Source organism: Seriola lalandi, unplaced genomic scaffold, assembly GCF_002814215.2.
Source record: "Seriola lalandi dorsalis isolate HSWRI2012SDOR001 ecotype SW California unplaced genomic scaffold, Sedor1 jcf7180002054656, whole genome shotgun sequence".
Lineage (NCBI taxonomy): Eukaryota > Metazoa > Chordata > Actinopteri > Carangiformes > Carangidae > Seriola > Seriola lalandi.
The window spans coordinates 465,094-480,572 of NW_019525209.1; the positions used below are offsets into that span (position 1 = coordinate 465,094).

Below are 15,479 nucleotides of genomic sequence, written 5' to 3' on the forward strand. Positions count from 1 at the left end.
TTTAAATACCAGCCCAACCTTTCTGTAGAAGATTAGCACGAGACAGATCTGGACACGAGGCTTTCAGAGCGAGCAGAGACCGGTTCAGAAACAAGCTTTAAATGCAAAATCCTGATTAGTTGCACACTGACTCTGAAACCAGGGTCTAAGGCCCTGTTCAGACCTGGCATTAACATCCGTCTCAGGTGATCCCGTCAGAAGCGGACAGCTCGAAGTTCAGGTGTGAACGCACCCGAACGGACCACATTCACATCCCGGGCCACGTTGAAGGACGGCCTCCTCAACTGAGTCTGACACGTCGCAACACAGTCTCATAACGAGCCGAAAATATTTTACTATTCCTAATGAATAAAACTTTATTTCATTGTGGAGCTGTGCACGCAATGATTCGCCAGCCCCTACGTGCCCCCCCCCCCCTTACACACACAAACTCATTGAGAACAGCCCCATCTGTCAGATTTGGCTAAAAATAACTCTTATTTGTTTATTTTCATAGAGCAGAAAATTGATCACTGGAGACGCAGGTGGAGACACATTTTAAAGCCAGGTGTGAACTGGGCCTAACGGGATGACGTTTCGTTTCCGGGTCACATCCACGAGCGTTACATGTTCCAACATGTTCTCCACCTACTGAACCCCTCAGTCCCTAAATCACGTGTTTTCTCATTAATAATCTTGTTTACTTTTTTTATGAAAGAAACAGCAGCTGAAGAAAAAGTAAAAAAGTCCTTCATTTTCGATGCAGGAAACTTTAGCACGAAGCCTCTGGCTGCAGTTACACACACATACGTTCATGCACACACGAGCATGGCCATACTCACTGCATCTGTAGTCATGTTGCTCTCACTTTGGTACATTGGTAACTCAGTGTTTCTGTATGAGCAGTAGGAGGATATATAAGAGGACTGTGGTTGTGACAGGAGAAGGTTTTAGTGTCATTTTTTTTAGTCTTAATATTTTTTGTTCCAAACATAGTAAGTCAGAACATTTAGGAGAAAATGTTATGTGTAAACTCTTGCAGCTTGTACTGCTTTGAGCAACTTATCATTGGATAATTAAACATTATTTACATTTACATTAACTTGTCCTTTAATTCAAGCTAATGTTTAGTACTTTACTCTCATATTGTAGTTATTGTGTCATTTAAACACGATAGAGATGCTTCACTCTCCAAACGCTCGCAGACTGCAGTGTAGCTGTGACTGCACTCTGTAGAGTACATGTGTCTTTTCACACGGGGAGTCGACAGTCCGTTTGTTTTTTCATTTTAAACCAAAAATGAGAAAACATCAAATTGGAAGAAACAGTCCAATTCTTCCTTGTAGAATTGAAGAAGAGTTTGAAGGTAAATATTTCAAAATAAAAGCCCAGAGGACGGAATGGCCAGACAGATAGATAAAGATCTCGTTTTTATTTATTTCTTTGCTTTAAAACATGAAATATATTTTTTATCCAAAGTGTGTGATTAATTATTTACTTGTGTAGTGTAAATTAATAGCCTAATTGATTAACATGTGGAAATACACTGTGTGGTCCTTCCCAGGTAGTGTTGTCTGAAGTGACCAGCAGAGGTCGCCATGTGCTAAATTATTGTTCACCCTTTCACCTTGTTACCAAATAAGTTAATATTCTACTACAAAAAAAATGCAAAATGAAAATATCAAATACTAAAAAATTACAAAAGAAAAATAACAGATAAATAACATACTGCAGCAATATAGTATGTACAGATAGATATTTATGTTCACTTTTTATAGCTGTTGTTTGTTGTTGGTGGCCGACACAACAACCCCAATGGGACAAATCAATCTGCCAAAGCGGTATTGATTATTATCATATTTGCGGCTTTTAGGTTATTTATTTAAACATTAAGAGCAAAATAACCAGAACTACATGTAATGTAAAGTAGAGTATTCAGACAGGGATTCAACACACACCAGACTTCAAAGAAAAAAAATTTAAATTCATAGATATTCCAGATCTAATCCCAAACTGTGTTGGTTATTTGTTGCCTGTATAAATTTACACTTTTATGGAACAGCCACACTATCCTCTTGGCTTTTATTTTGAAATATTTACCTTCACTTCCGTGACACCTGACTACCTTTCTTCATTCTTCGATTCAAAAAGGAAAAAAAAAAATTGGATTGTTTCTTCCAATTTGATTTTTTTTTTTTTCGTTTTTCATTTTTGGTTTAAAATTTAAAAAAACAAACAGTTTAAATTTACACTAATTAAAGTGGACAGTCAGTTCTCTTTAAGTTTGCACAAGCTCCACCCATTTGGCGCTCCACCCTCATTAAAACAAGCACTTCCTCACCTGAGTTTGAACACTGTAGTTGTGAACACTGTCATCTGTCCAAGTCTTGGTTTTAAGATAATTAGACGCTACTTCGAGATAATTACACGTGTTAAAATAATTATGACGTAACTGGACATGAAGGAAGGCAGACTGTCGTGGGAGTGTGGAAAATGTCCTGTGTGTGTGTGTGTGGGTGGGTGTGTGTGTTGTGTATACAGTATATATGTGTGTGTCTGTACACTGTTACTTATTGTCCTCTAACACTGCTCTGCCTTACAGAGAGTTCATGCTGTTTCGGTAAGTGTGTGTGTGTGTGTGTGTGTGTGTGTGTGTGTGTGTGTGTGTGTGTGTGTGTGTGTGTGTGTGTGGGTGCACATGCATCTTACATTGTCCTCTGTCCTCTCTCGCTCGCTGGCACACCCACCTCGCTCTTATGTGTGTGTGCTCTGGTCTTTTTTAAATTAACTGGGTTCTCTCTGTCTTTCTCCTCTCTGTCCTCCCCTTTAACACACACTCATTTTTCCCTCTTTTTTTCCCCTCTCTATTATCGTTTTCATCCTTTCTTTTCTTCTCCTCCTTTGTTTTTTATCCTACATCTGTCTCATCCCTCTCCTTCTATTTTTCTCTCCCTTCCCGCCCGAAACATTTATCTCCTTAAAATAATCCCATTATCCTCCCTCTCATCCTCTTATCTTTCATTGTTTCTCTTTCTTTCTATCCATTTATTCATTTCTGTCTCTTTCGCTGCCTCTGTTCTCCTTCTGTCCCGGCGGCTATGCTACGTCGGGCCTATGCTATGTGCGTGCGTGTGTGTGTGTGTGTGTGCGTGCGTGTGTGTGTGCGTGCGTGTGTATGTGTGTGTGCTACACTGCTCTGCTCTACGTATCATCTCTGTGTTTGCCTGCTCTGCAGCGGAGGAGACACAGGCCCCGCGGAAATAACCTCAGTGTATGTACACCCCTCTCTCTCTCTCTCTCTCTCTCTCTCTCTCTCTCTCTCTCTCTCTCTCTCTCTCTCTCTCAAGTCTTCAGTCTCTCTGTCATTTTTCAAACTGGATCTGCACCAAATTGTAGTTTGCTGGTTGTTTTTACCCGACCCGAGGCACCATGTGGGTTTGACCTGCAGCGGGACAGTTAAGTTGGTGTCAGCTGGGCCAGTCAGTCACTAGATTGACTCTCTGATTGCTTGTCTATACATTTTTTCAGATACAACTCTCTATCACAAACACTACACCGCCCATCAGGGTTTTCATTATATCAAACTACATTTTGAAACTCTTCATGGACTAGCATTTTTATCAGTAGCCATGAATGTGATGTTTGCATGCCAGTATTGTAACCCTCAGTCACACATTTGGGGGAGACCAATGGCTGCCCAGTCAGCTGTGCGTTTTCAGTTCCACCTCTTATCCCGTGTTCATCCACAGATAGTAACACACAGAACACAGACGGCATGAGACAATGATCGAATGCATTTTGCACAAATCAACATCAGACCGTCACTGATCAGCCATAACAATCAAACAGGTGACTGGTTTTAATGTTGTGACTGATCAATCCATGAAACCGTGGGAAACAATTCAAACTACTAATTAAGTCTTAAATGAAATAACCAATGGTTCAGAATGAACTCTTAAAACAGGCCACGGATAAACACCAATCAGACACGACAATAAAAACCAAAAAGAAAAGAACAAATTTGTTTTTTTACACATATATTCCATATTTTTTTATATGTTGTGCTTCTACTTCGAAGGTCACATGAAACAGCTTGGATGTTAATTTGCTGCTTTTCTGCAAGAAACCATCTGAGTTGTGTTGATGCAGTGAAACCCCACCCACCCTGGTACTACAAGTATATTAAATCAACTGCACCCTAATTGTCAGTATTCAGATCTAGTTTGATCACCTCTCCCTCTATCTGTCCTCTTTGAGCTCTCTCTCTCTCTCTCTCTCTCTCTCTCCCTCTCTCTCGTGTCTGCTCGTGTTGCGGTCACTCTGCTTTCCATTGTTTGTCCTCTGTGACGACTTTCCCTGGAGTTCTGCTTGTACGCAGTATGTGTGCGCGTGTGTGTGCGTGCGTGCGTGCGTGTTACATGTGTGTTTTAGTCCGTTGCATCGCTGCAGACTGGGTCAACAGTGTATGACAAAAGCATGGAGTGGCCTGATGTGCGACTGTTGGCCTGTGCAGGGGACTGGGCAGCGTGCCGGCATGTCATTAGTGGTGCATGACGTGGACGCGGAGCTGAGTCTCGCCGTGATGATGTGATGGAGAGGAGGTGGCGTGTACCCACACAAGGGGGGGGGGGGTGCTTTAGCCAAACGCAGTCATTCAGGAGCCTGAGAGGTGGAGAAACAGGCCGAGTGGAGCGCTCATCAACTGGCTGTGTCATGTTCAACTCTTCTGTCTGTCTTCAGTTGGATGACATCATTGTTTGTCACTTTTCAGTGTTTGTTCATGTCAAATATGTAAAACTTATTTGTTAATGCAGCCAACACACAAGTCTCCAGGATCATTGATGTTACTGTTATTTTATGAATGTCTAAGTCTTTTATTCCTGTTTAATATTTAATCAATCAATCAGACTTTAATTGTATAGCACTAAACATAAAGTGATAAACATAAAGTAATTAAATAGTAACACAGAGGACATTTACGGAGGTGAGTAAAACTTTAAAGAAAAGGCAGGGTATTAAAAAAAAAACAAGTAAAGATGAAATAATAGAATGCTATAGGAGAGGAGATGTTTGGAAGAGAATAAAACCAGAAATAAAAGTAGAAATAAAATAAATAACAACAAATAAAAGGAGGGCGTTAAAAGGAAATCAGTCCAGAAAATAATAATAAAATATAAAGACATATCAGTAAAGCGCCTTAGAATATAAAAATGAATAGACAGATGAGTAAATAAAATAAATCTTATCTCCAAATAAGCTTCATATATACTTATACATAAAACTCTGTCTGGAAAAGTAGTGCATTAATGCTATTAGTATTAACATGAGCAGAAGGAGTAGTACGAGCAATATCATAACTACTCTCTTGCTTCCTTCTTTTGTCATTTAACTTGTTTAAATTGTCTGTTCTTTCGCTTTGAGATGAATTTCTTGGGTCAAAGTTTCTATATAATTAAAATCTTATATCAGAGTCACACAACAGACTGAAAACATCCTAACAACACTGAGTTCAGAGGTCAGCACCAGTATAATGAGTGAATCTAAAACATGCCGTCTTTGCTCTCTCTAGAGCCCAAACAACACAACGGAGAATAGGCGGGAGTTTTCTTAAAATCATCATCATCATTGATATTTAACTTTATTTGTTCACAGGTTACAGTAAATGGAGCAGGGAGACTCGTTGTCAACGTTAATGTTGAAAAGAAACATACATGTGTCATTCCAAAATAGGCACCCAGAAAATGTGAAAAGAAACACATCCTTTTCAAACGTGAGCGTGCGTGTGTGTGTGTGAGAGCGTATTAGGTGTGTGTACATGTGTAGTACATGTGCTGCCGGCTACCCACAGGGCGTGCATGGCTTGTGTTAGGCTGCTCAGAGAGTGTACAGACTGCTGTCTGTGTGCAGCTCCTCTCAGGACGGTGACTCCTCTAGTGTTCGCCTGTGTCCGGCCTGCTGCTCGCACACTGACATGTGCGTGGTCGTCAGGGCGATGTCAATCTTTATGGGGAGGGGGGGCGGGGGTCCAGAGTGTCAGCAAGGTCCAGTCCTGGTCAGAAGAGTCTGATACAAACCCAGCTGGAAAATCACACAAGACCAAGTCCGGAATACACAAAGTAGACTTTAAAGGTCCCATATTTTACACTTCTCCTGTGTTTTATTTGAAGTGTCGATCCATAAGAAGATATATTTTTGAAACCATATCTATGTAGTTCTACATCTCCTCTCTCAGGCTTCTCTCTGGAGCTCTACTAACAACAGGTCGGTGGGCCAATCAGAAGAGAGGAGGCTCTGAGCCTCTTTTCTGATTGTTTGACTTTTTTCTGAGTGATCGAATAAAAATAAAAATTTCAGCTAAAACACTCAGAGAAACCAAATCCTACAAGGCTTGGATAATGGGTTCAGGTGGGCAGGGCTGGGAGTGTATAATTGTGACATCACAAAGTTACAGAAGTCCTGACGGCTCATTTTAAGGCTCAGTTTCTGAATACAGGCTGCGGCGTTTCTCTGTGGACTGAGCGCTTTAATACTTTCACATTAGTAATATTGAACCTAGACCTGCTTTATAATCAAAATGACACATGGACATCTACCTTTATACTATATGGGACCTTTAACTGGAGCCAGTTCCATTATACAAGCAAACACTCTAAATGATGAATAATACTGGAGCAAGTACACTGCTTTCATGTATTAAATTTCTATACACATACACACAGTCAAATACATTTATATAGAATATACAGAATAGGAAGTTACTGTAACTTTTTTTTTTTTTTTACTTGCTCCCCAGAATATCCTGTTGATTCTACATTTTACCACCTTTACTATTTTAAAAGCCAACAAGGCCAACAGTGAATATCTCTAACATATCACTTATGTCACCTAATCATCATGATTAGAGACTCTTCATCAATTCAGGTCACGATCCTGATTTTAAATCATAAGATATTAGCATGAAAGGAATAATCAGTTCTGTAGGATTTTCCTGTTGGGTTCTCGCAGAGCATTTTGACCAGGCTCTAAGGTTATTGAATGTCAGTTTAACTTTTTTTATCCATATGGCTGCCATATTTGATTTACGTCAAACTCTGTGTTGGGAAATGGTCCGTACATGAGACATAAATGACCAACGCAAGAAGTCGAAGACAAACAATCTGGCTCCCAAACCTGAGTGTGGTGGTAACTGAAATATGGCTGCCGATGGGTAAAAAATCCAGTAGGCTCCTTGTGCATGTGAGGCATGGTCTCTACAGCCCTCCTTCATGCTTGCTCTGTCTTCTCTGCCCCTTTCTTCTCTCCCTGTCAGTTCCCTGTTTATCTGTTTCATTCCTCCATGTTTTGGTGGAGAAGCATGTGCTTGTAAAAAGACCAAGACGTCAGGGACTTCAGGTGCTATAGGTCAAGCCATGTAAATGCAAATACCATAAGCTGATAGCTCAGAGACCATCTTAGTGTCTTGCTTTCAGTTTCAGATGGGTGCAGGTCGCCACATGGGACAACACAACAGAAAGTGTTCATGTTTGTTTTTTAATTACAACACATGCAACCTGTAAAAAACCTGAATTGTCCAAGTGTGGTTAACCACCACCCACCTAAACCTAAACCAGTTATTTGGTCCTGCTGTTTGACCCAAGTCAGATATCATCATTCAATAGGCAAATATACTGACAGTCAAACATACTGTATGCAGCTCTGTAGCTGTGTCTCACGCTCAGTAAAAGTCAACAAAGTGAGTTTTGAGAGAGGATGCATTAAATCTCACTGTTTTTCTCCTCTGTGTTTCTCTCTCCCCCACTATTTTTTTTTATCTCTTTTCTCATTTTCTCCTCATCTTTTCACTTCCTCTCCTCCCTTACGTTCTCTGTCTGTCCTTCTCCCTGTCTGTACTTCCTTCTCTGCTCTCTCCTTCCTTCTCACAGACCATCACCGACACCAGTCCGATGCGTCGCTCCACCTCCAGCCTGGTCCACGGGCGCACGGGCCGGGGCGTGAGGCTGGACGACTACTCCCTGGAGAGGGTGGTGTCCGAGGAGGGGAGGCACGGAGGAGGACGCAGGCACAGGGACAGGAGTCATCGCACCTCGCAGCGCTCCCTGACCAGATACACCGATGCAGACACGGGTGAGCCACTCAGAGCCGTCATTTTACATGCAGATAGGTGGTGTGTCTGTAGGACAATGAGACCAGAGTAACATTTAAAACAACTATTGGATGGATCGCTGTGAAGGAAACACTGTTAGCTTGCTAACTGTGGATTTATTTACATGCTAGTGTTTAAATTAGCGTGAAAAATTACATAATGTGACACTCACACTGAGCACGGTTGCTAATGCTAAACATTATAGTTATCCTGTTAGCATTTTAACATGCTAGCGTTTGTATTATCATGTGATATTTTACTGTGTCTGCTATAATGTTCTTTGACAGTAGCACTGGGGCCATAAAAGTCAGAGATTATTCAAATGCTACACACAGTATTTTTGTCCTTCAGCTGATTTCAGGAAGAGATGGCCCCCCTAATGTTTTTTCTATGAGCCGTGTTTGCCAGAGCACAAGTTCCTGCTAAATTCTTCTTCTCCTACTAAATCTGCACAAACTGCACAAAACATTGACTAATAAGAAATGCCAACTGCCCAAAACCTGCAGTTCCTCGAATGACCACTTGGGGCTGGCTCCAAAAGCGAGTCAATCCCTTCAGACTCCTGTGTTAAAATGTCCAACTTAAGTAACAGTTTGGGTCTCTTTAACTGATTTCCTCCTTCATGACAACTGCATGTATATATTATTTATAGCCCCACCTCTTTGCCCGTTTTTGGATTAGCCGAGAGTTAGGCGGAGTCAGGCCACATACATCTTTATATACGGACAGACTATTATGTGAGTTTGACTTATGTATCACAGCCATAACTTCCCTGATTTTACAGTGAACACACTGGCATTAGACATGTAGTGATGATGAAATGTCACAGTGTCTTTAACATGGACACAGCTGCGGTGTGCAGGGCTGCCTCGGAGCTTGGTCAAGCTCCAACTCAGTGGCGGTTGTTGAGGTAATTAAGAGCGATCTGTACAATTACTGAGGTACGAGAGAAGACTTGTCGTCACATTCACAAAATTTTATGCAAGTGAGTCTTGGCACAAAGAAGCCCTTGAAAAGAACATTGTGCAAGCAGATAGCTCACTTCATCACTCATTTGCGTGTGCAAATTGCATGCTTCAGCTGTAAAACTAATCCAACAAGGCTGCCACAGTTAAACTTTAAATCCCCTTTATAATTGGAGAGCTCTCTAATCTGATCGAGAGTCCTCTTCTCCGCTTCCCAGGCCCCATAGTGAAGATGGCGTTTTAACTTATTTGCGCCTTGCTCTACATTTAACTGCACCTGTGTAGTGGAGTTTTGCTATAGGCCTTTATTTTTTGACTGGACCAGCCAGTGACTGACTGACTGAGTGACTGACTGAGTGACGAAGTTGCACCACTGGTCAGCTGAGTGTTGGACGTTTCCAATTGGCTGTTGTTCTTTCAAAATGGCTTGACTCAAAACATTTTTTATCACATCATTAGAGGGCTATTACAACAGATCCACAACAGTTTTCATTTTCTTTCTTTTTAAAAAAAAAAAGGAAAAAACAAAAGCACATAGCGACAATTCTAGCGACTTTTTGGACAAACCTTCGCTACGTTCTGTGGAAGAGAGTCGTCAGTACCGTCTGTACATATGTGAGCGCAGACAGTAGGAGAAAGGCAAACAGATAAAGAGCAAAAACAGCTAACACTAGGATGAATGCTAATAAGATGCAGTGACATCATGGATATGCTAGTTAGCACATTACATGATCAAGCGACATTTAGCGACTAACAGGCTTTAGCTACTCTTCCACTGAAAGTATTATTTACAGTGGTTCCACAACAGTTTTCAACTATGTCCTCAATTTCACATATTGACCAAACTCGGACTAGTCTTGTTTCTTTCTTCTCCTGTTTTTAATGTAAATGTCTTTTGCCTCTGCTACTTGTTGTAGCTCGATGTCACTTAAATTGCTTTCGACTTCAATCTTTTATCCTCTCCACTAACTTGCAGGAGATGTAGTAATCTTAATTTTTGAGTTACTTTGCCTTTACAAATGTAAACTGAGACTACTCCTTGCTAGGGCTGGGCACAGACCTCAGCACCACCACACAGTCAGGTGACCTTCCGCCCAAGGAGCGCGAACGGGACCGCGGACGGACCAAGGACCGCCGCCACCATCACCACCACCACCATCACCACAGCTCCATGGACAAGGAGCGCTACGGCCCCGACCGTCACGACTACCCTCACAGGCACCCCCACGACCGCCACTGGTCCCGGTCACCCAGCGAGGGGCCTGACGGACGAGGTCACAGACAGGTGGGCTCCAAAGGCACCAAGATTAACGCCAAGGGTCATAAAATATTTGGGGCAGTTTCCCAATACTGCCCCACTTTGTTTTTCCCTCTTCTTTCTTGTTAAGTTCCACGTTTGTAGAATATATGAAGCTTTTTACTCGACACAGGTTGGATAAGAGCCCGAGTAGCCTTGAAGATGTTCTGTACTGTCATTATAGATACTTCAGTGCTGATGATGGTACTTCACGTTGTACCTAGTTATATTATACTCAGTCTGTCATTATAGGTTAGGCTTTTGTGGGTATCATCACTATTGATAAAATCAAATGAGCTGTGTTTGTCATTGATCTGGATTTTATACGTTTTGATCCGAGCGCACCTGAGTGAATTATTTGGTTCATTATTTCTGAAGTGATCCTTCTCCCACCCGAGCAGCTGTTCTATTATCCAGTAACAGTTCACACATGTTTATTTCACATACACTTACTTATGGATATCAATCTCTCTTTTTTGTTGTGTTATGCTTTTTTCTTTGTCACTGTTTCTCTCTCTGTCCATTTTTCTTCAATGTGACATGTGGCTTCTTGGTGTCAATTTTTTGCCTCATCACTGCGTTTTTGAATGATTTTCAATGGTGTTTATCTATCTATCTTTCTATCTATCTATCTATCTATCTCACCACCACCACTCTGCTCTATGCTGGTCTCTGTTGTTGTTGTTGTGGTGCGTTTTGATTTTCCTTGTTTACATTTTGCTGTAGGGCAGTAGTTCGGTGAGCGGCAGCCCGGTCCCCTCCACCTCGGGGACCAGCACTCCACGGAGAGGTCGTCGCCAGCTGCCCCAGACCCCTGCTGTCCCCCGTCCACATGTCACCTACTCCCCCGCCGTTCGCAAGCCCAGCTACGGCCCCCCGGGGCCGGGCCGTCTGCGCTCGCCCTCCCCCCGACACTTCTCCCCACCAGATCACGACAGAGGCTACCACCACCGGCCCCCGTCACGCCATGCCTCTCCCCACCACGGGGGCTCCTCATCCCGGCACGGTTCGCCACGCTCCCCTAGGCACCAGTCCCCACGCTCGCCCCTCCACGGCTCACCTAGGTCCCCTCACCGAGGCCGCTGGAGCGGGCCTCCGCCTGGTGACAGCCTGGAGGGCGACGGGCCCTTCTACGAGCATGATTACGAGTACGAGCGGCACCACGAGCCGCCTGCCTACGAGCAAAGCCTCTCCCATGGCAACCCACACCCACATGGGGGAAACCCTCACCCACACCCACGCTCACCTAGGACTGCCCGCCATGGGCCCCCTCCGCCCCCTCACCCGCATCCACGTAGGGTACCCAATGGCTACCGCTCATCCTCACCTTCCCCGCATCGACGGGGACCACCGGGGGCACCCCCCCACCCGCACCACCGTCCCCCCCATGCCAGAGGGCCCCGCAAGGGCCTGCATGAACCTTATAGTGAGACGGACGAAGATGACTGGTGCTAGCAACCATGAGGAGCGAGGGATAAGGGCAGGAGAGGAGAAGAAGAACAGCAGCCTCCAGTGCTCTGGCCTTGGATATGTAGACTTTTAATAAAGCAGTGGTGGCGGAAATGATGGGGGGGTCGGACGCCCTCTAAACCCTCTACCTTCACCCTTCGGACTCTAAATGAGAGGAAGGGGCAGAGGGGAGGGGGTGATGGTGCTGCAATAGCCTTTTACACATTTTGTGTAAGACTCAAATCAGTGACAGAGCAGCACATGGATAAAATGAAAAAGAGACAGCTAAGATAAGGAAGGCACGCCCCGGGCACAGTTTACCTCTGCCTCTCTCTCAGTCTCAGAACTACATTTCCCAGAATTCTCTGCTTGATCAGGAAGGCCAGGCTGCAGGAGGAAGAGAGAGGTGTGGGAACAGGAAAACAAGGAAGGAGCATGTTGCTGTAAAAAAAAAAAAAAAAATGGCCATGATCACTGCAGTTTACGAGGCCTAAATGCACTTCTCCCAGACTGACGCGTGATTGGTTAGTTTCATCAGATGTGCGCCGGCCACTTTGCTAATGTAATAGCCTGAAAATGAGTTGGAAACGCAGAGCCCACCGCTTTGACTCTGCTCCTCGACAGATATGTTTAAAGAAAAATAAATAAACAAAAAGCCAGGACCCCCTAACCCTTACATGCCAAGCTATGCCTCCAGAAAATCAAACTTGAACAATGAAGAACAAAATGAAACTTTAAATGACAAACAATGAAAAGAAAAAAAGGGAGAACAACCACTTTATCTTTAACCTTTTTCCTTTCCAAGGGACAGAACCAGGAAGCTCCGCCTATACTGCAAAAACCAGCCAATCTCAGCGCTGGCTGATATTTGATGAGTTTTATCATCTCTGTTTACTGTTAAAGACTCACTTAATGCTGACGGAACTGGTGTGACATCACTTCCTGTCTGGCGGCGATGGCGGCGGTGGTAGTGGAGGGGGGCGGGGTACGGTGTGGGCTCACTTCCTGTTTTCGAGTGCGCTACAGGGGGGCGAGCTCAGTTAACTAGAGAAGGGAGTCGGACACTTTAAAAAAAAAAAAAAAAAAAAGCCCCTTCCTCCTCGGTTACTCGTCTCAAGCGCACGGCGACGGACGACCCGAGAGGAAATGACATCACACGGTTGAACGGGGCGGAGGAGAGGAAAGGAGGGATGGGGAAAAAGACTAATTTCTTCAGTATTTCTTCTATCGATTACTTCTCCTTCTTGTTCTTCTTCGGACATTGGAGCTTGGTTCTTCTGTTGCATTCGCTCAGCCTCCTTTGATGTTTTTCGGAGTCCAAAATTTGATGGAAACCTGCATGATTGATTAAATACATACTAGAGAGGAAATCTAACTGGTGTGGGTGGGACCTGGGGGGCTTTATAGGAAACTTTGCATTTAGGTTTACAAAAGAAGTCCTCTTCTTTCAGACTCTCTCTCTCTCTCTCTTACTCTCTCAGACGTAATTTTCGTTTCCGATTTTGAACCGAAACGGGCTTCGAACCGTCGGCTAATTTGTTCGTCTCAGTTTTCCCGCCGATGCCGCTCAGAAGCTGCGTTTCTACGACCTGTTAAAAGACGGGAAACGCTGCAGGATCACTAAAAAGTTTCCTGTCGTACCCTGAGAAACGAGGGAGAAAGAGTGGAGAGGAGCGGACTTCTACCACACTTGATTTATTATTGTTAATGATGATAGTCTTATGAATAATGATATCAATGTCAATGCAAAATGACGATGACAATGATGATGATGTTACTGATGATGATGATTGACTGATTGATAGAACTGTTGCTGTAGATTTGTTGTCATGTTCTTTGGAGTTCAAGTAGGCTATGCTATGTCCATCTTGTTTACATCCTTTATGTTTTTATTCCCCCCCCCCCCCCGTTTAATGACGTTTACCGGGTTCCTGATGCCTTCCTGCAACGTTTCGGGGCAATGACGGCTTGGGAAACATTCACTTTGCAGCATTGCGTGTTGTAACGCAACTCTTAAGATACACTCTCTCTTCAGAACGGTGGAGGTGTGGAGGTCAGGGGAGTCTCAGTCCCTGACTTGCAATGATTCATGGGGTCAGTACTCTCGTCAAGCCAACCCAAAGATCAAGAATTCATGTTCAGAGCCTGGGGTATTTCAGTTTATTGAGAATGTAGAGGAGGAGGAGGAGAAACCTCCACAGTTATTTTTACACTGCAGAGGTTTCAGACAAGCCTGTTTTTACAGAGGTTCAAGTTCTACCAAGGTTGAATTCTTCCACTTGCAGCCAAAAAAAAAACAACTACAAATCTCAATCGTTTTCCCCCTCTGTTTGGCTCTGTAGTCTGTAATGAGAGCGGTTGCCAGCAGTGACAGCACAGTATTGATGGTACAGTGTTAGTGTGAGTGAATATTAGGTGGTGGTGTTTTCTTTTATTTGCCACCAGGGGGCAGTTATCAGCACACATTAATCCACCCTGCCTTCCCCCTCTACAGGACAGCCTCCGGGCCACATCCTGGTTTCTAGACCTGGAGTGTAACCTCCTCTTTAAACCTTGTTCTTAAAGACACGCAGACAAAGTCTAGTCCCAGTCCGGAAATGTAGGATGTAGCCTGGGAGACGCCATATCTGTCCGTTTTGCCAGTTCGTCCTCCCGTCTGCCTGTCTGTGCCAATGCTGACCCCCCACCCCACCCCCCCTCCAACCCCTTCTCTCAGGTCTGGATAACCAGAGAACAGTCACCAAATCACCGATCCAATCACGTGAGGTTGTAGCAAAGCTGAAACCTCCTCTGCCAAAACCCGCTTCAGTATCCGCCGACCTCTCTGTCCTCATTTTTCTTCTTCTGTCCATTTACTTTAACATCTGTTCTTTCAGCTTGCCAGAGAGTGACACTGAGGACACTAAAGGCATTACAGGAGAGAAACACTTAGGACTAATAATTTCATCCTTATTGTTATGAGGGACATCAATTATTGACTATTCAATAACTCTAGGACAAGATGATAAAGTATAGATAAATATAGATGATAACCTACAGATAAATCTAGATATAATACCGTAGATGTAGTTATAGATAACAGACAGAGTATAATAAGAGTTTCAGATATTTATTTATTTTGCATACCGTTCATGCTCATGACACGGTCGACGATCTAGCTACTCTTGAAACCTCGGCACTGTTCCTTCGCAGTCGCAGAAGCCAGAAAACAAACCCCAGTTCACACGTTTTGACTCTATGCAGACCTCATAAGCATCCTCATCGTATTATTTCCGAGGAGTGAACTGCAACGCTGTGGTACTGTAAAAAAAAAACAAACAAAAACAAAAAAAAAAAACGGATTAATGAAAACTGGAGCACTCGGATCTGAGAAAATGCGAAGATCGACACCACTTTTGCACACGTCACTTGACATCGCACCCACAATGAAACCCCTTTCTTTCATGGCCCTCTGTCACTGTCTTTTTACCCCACCTCCTTACTCCTCTGGCTGATTCCTTTTCCCTCCTCATCTTTCTCTCCTCTCCTGAAACGTGTTGCCTCCAGGCCTAGTAGTTGAGCATAGCATAGTGATAATGGGGGGATAGGGGGATTCGTTTTTTTGTTGATTGTCTTATTTGTTTGGCAGGAGTCGAGGGGCGCAAAC

At 43.6% G+C, this 15,479-nt stretch overlaps 1 protein-coding gene across 1 annotated transcript in view; it reads left to right on the plus strand.

Moving 5' to 3' along the window:
* cacna1ab (calcium channel, voltage-dependent, P/Q type, alpha 1A subunit, b) overlaps window positions 1-12,111 on the plus strand; it is a 96,264-nt gene extending 84,153 nt beyond the window's left edge. The window contains exons 47-49 of the mRNA XM_087177806.1: window positions 7,902-8,103; window positions 10,134-10,372; window positions 11,111-12,111. Coding sequence (XP_087033932.1) covers window positions 7,902-8,103; window positions 10,134-10,372; window positions 11,111-11,839 — 1,170 coding nt within the window. The 3' untranslated portion in view covers window positions 11,840-12,111. The remainder of the gene's footprint in view (window positions 1-7,901; window positions 8,104-10,133; window positions 10,373-11,110) is intronic.
* The last annotated feature ends 3,368 nt before the right edge of the window (window positions 12,112-15,479 follow it).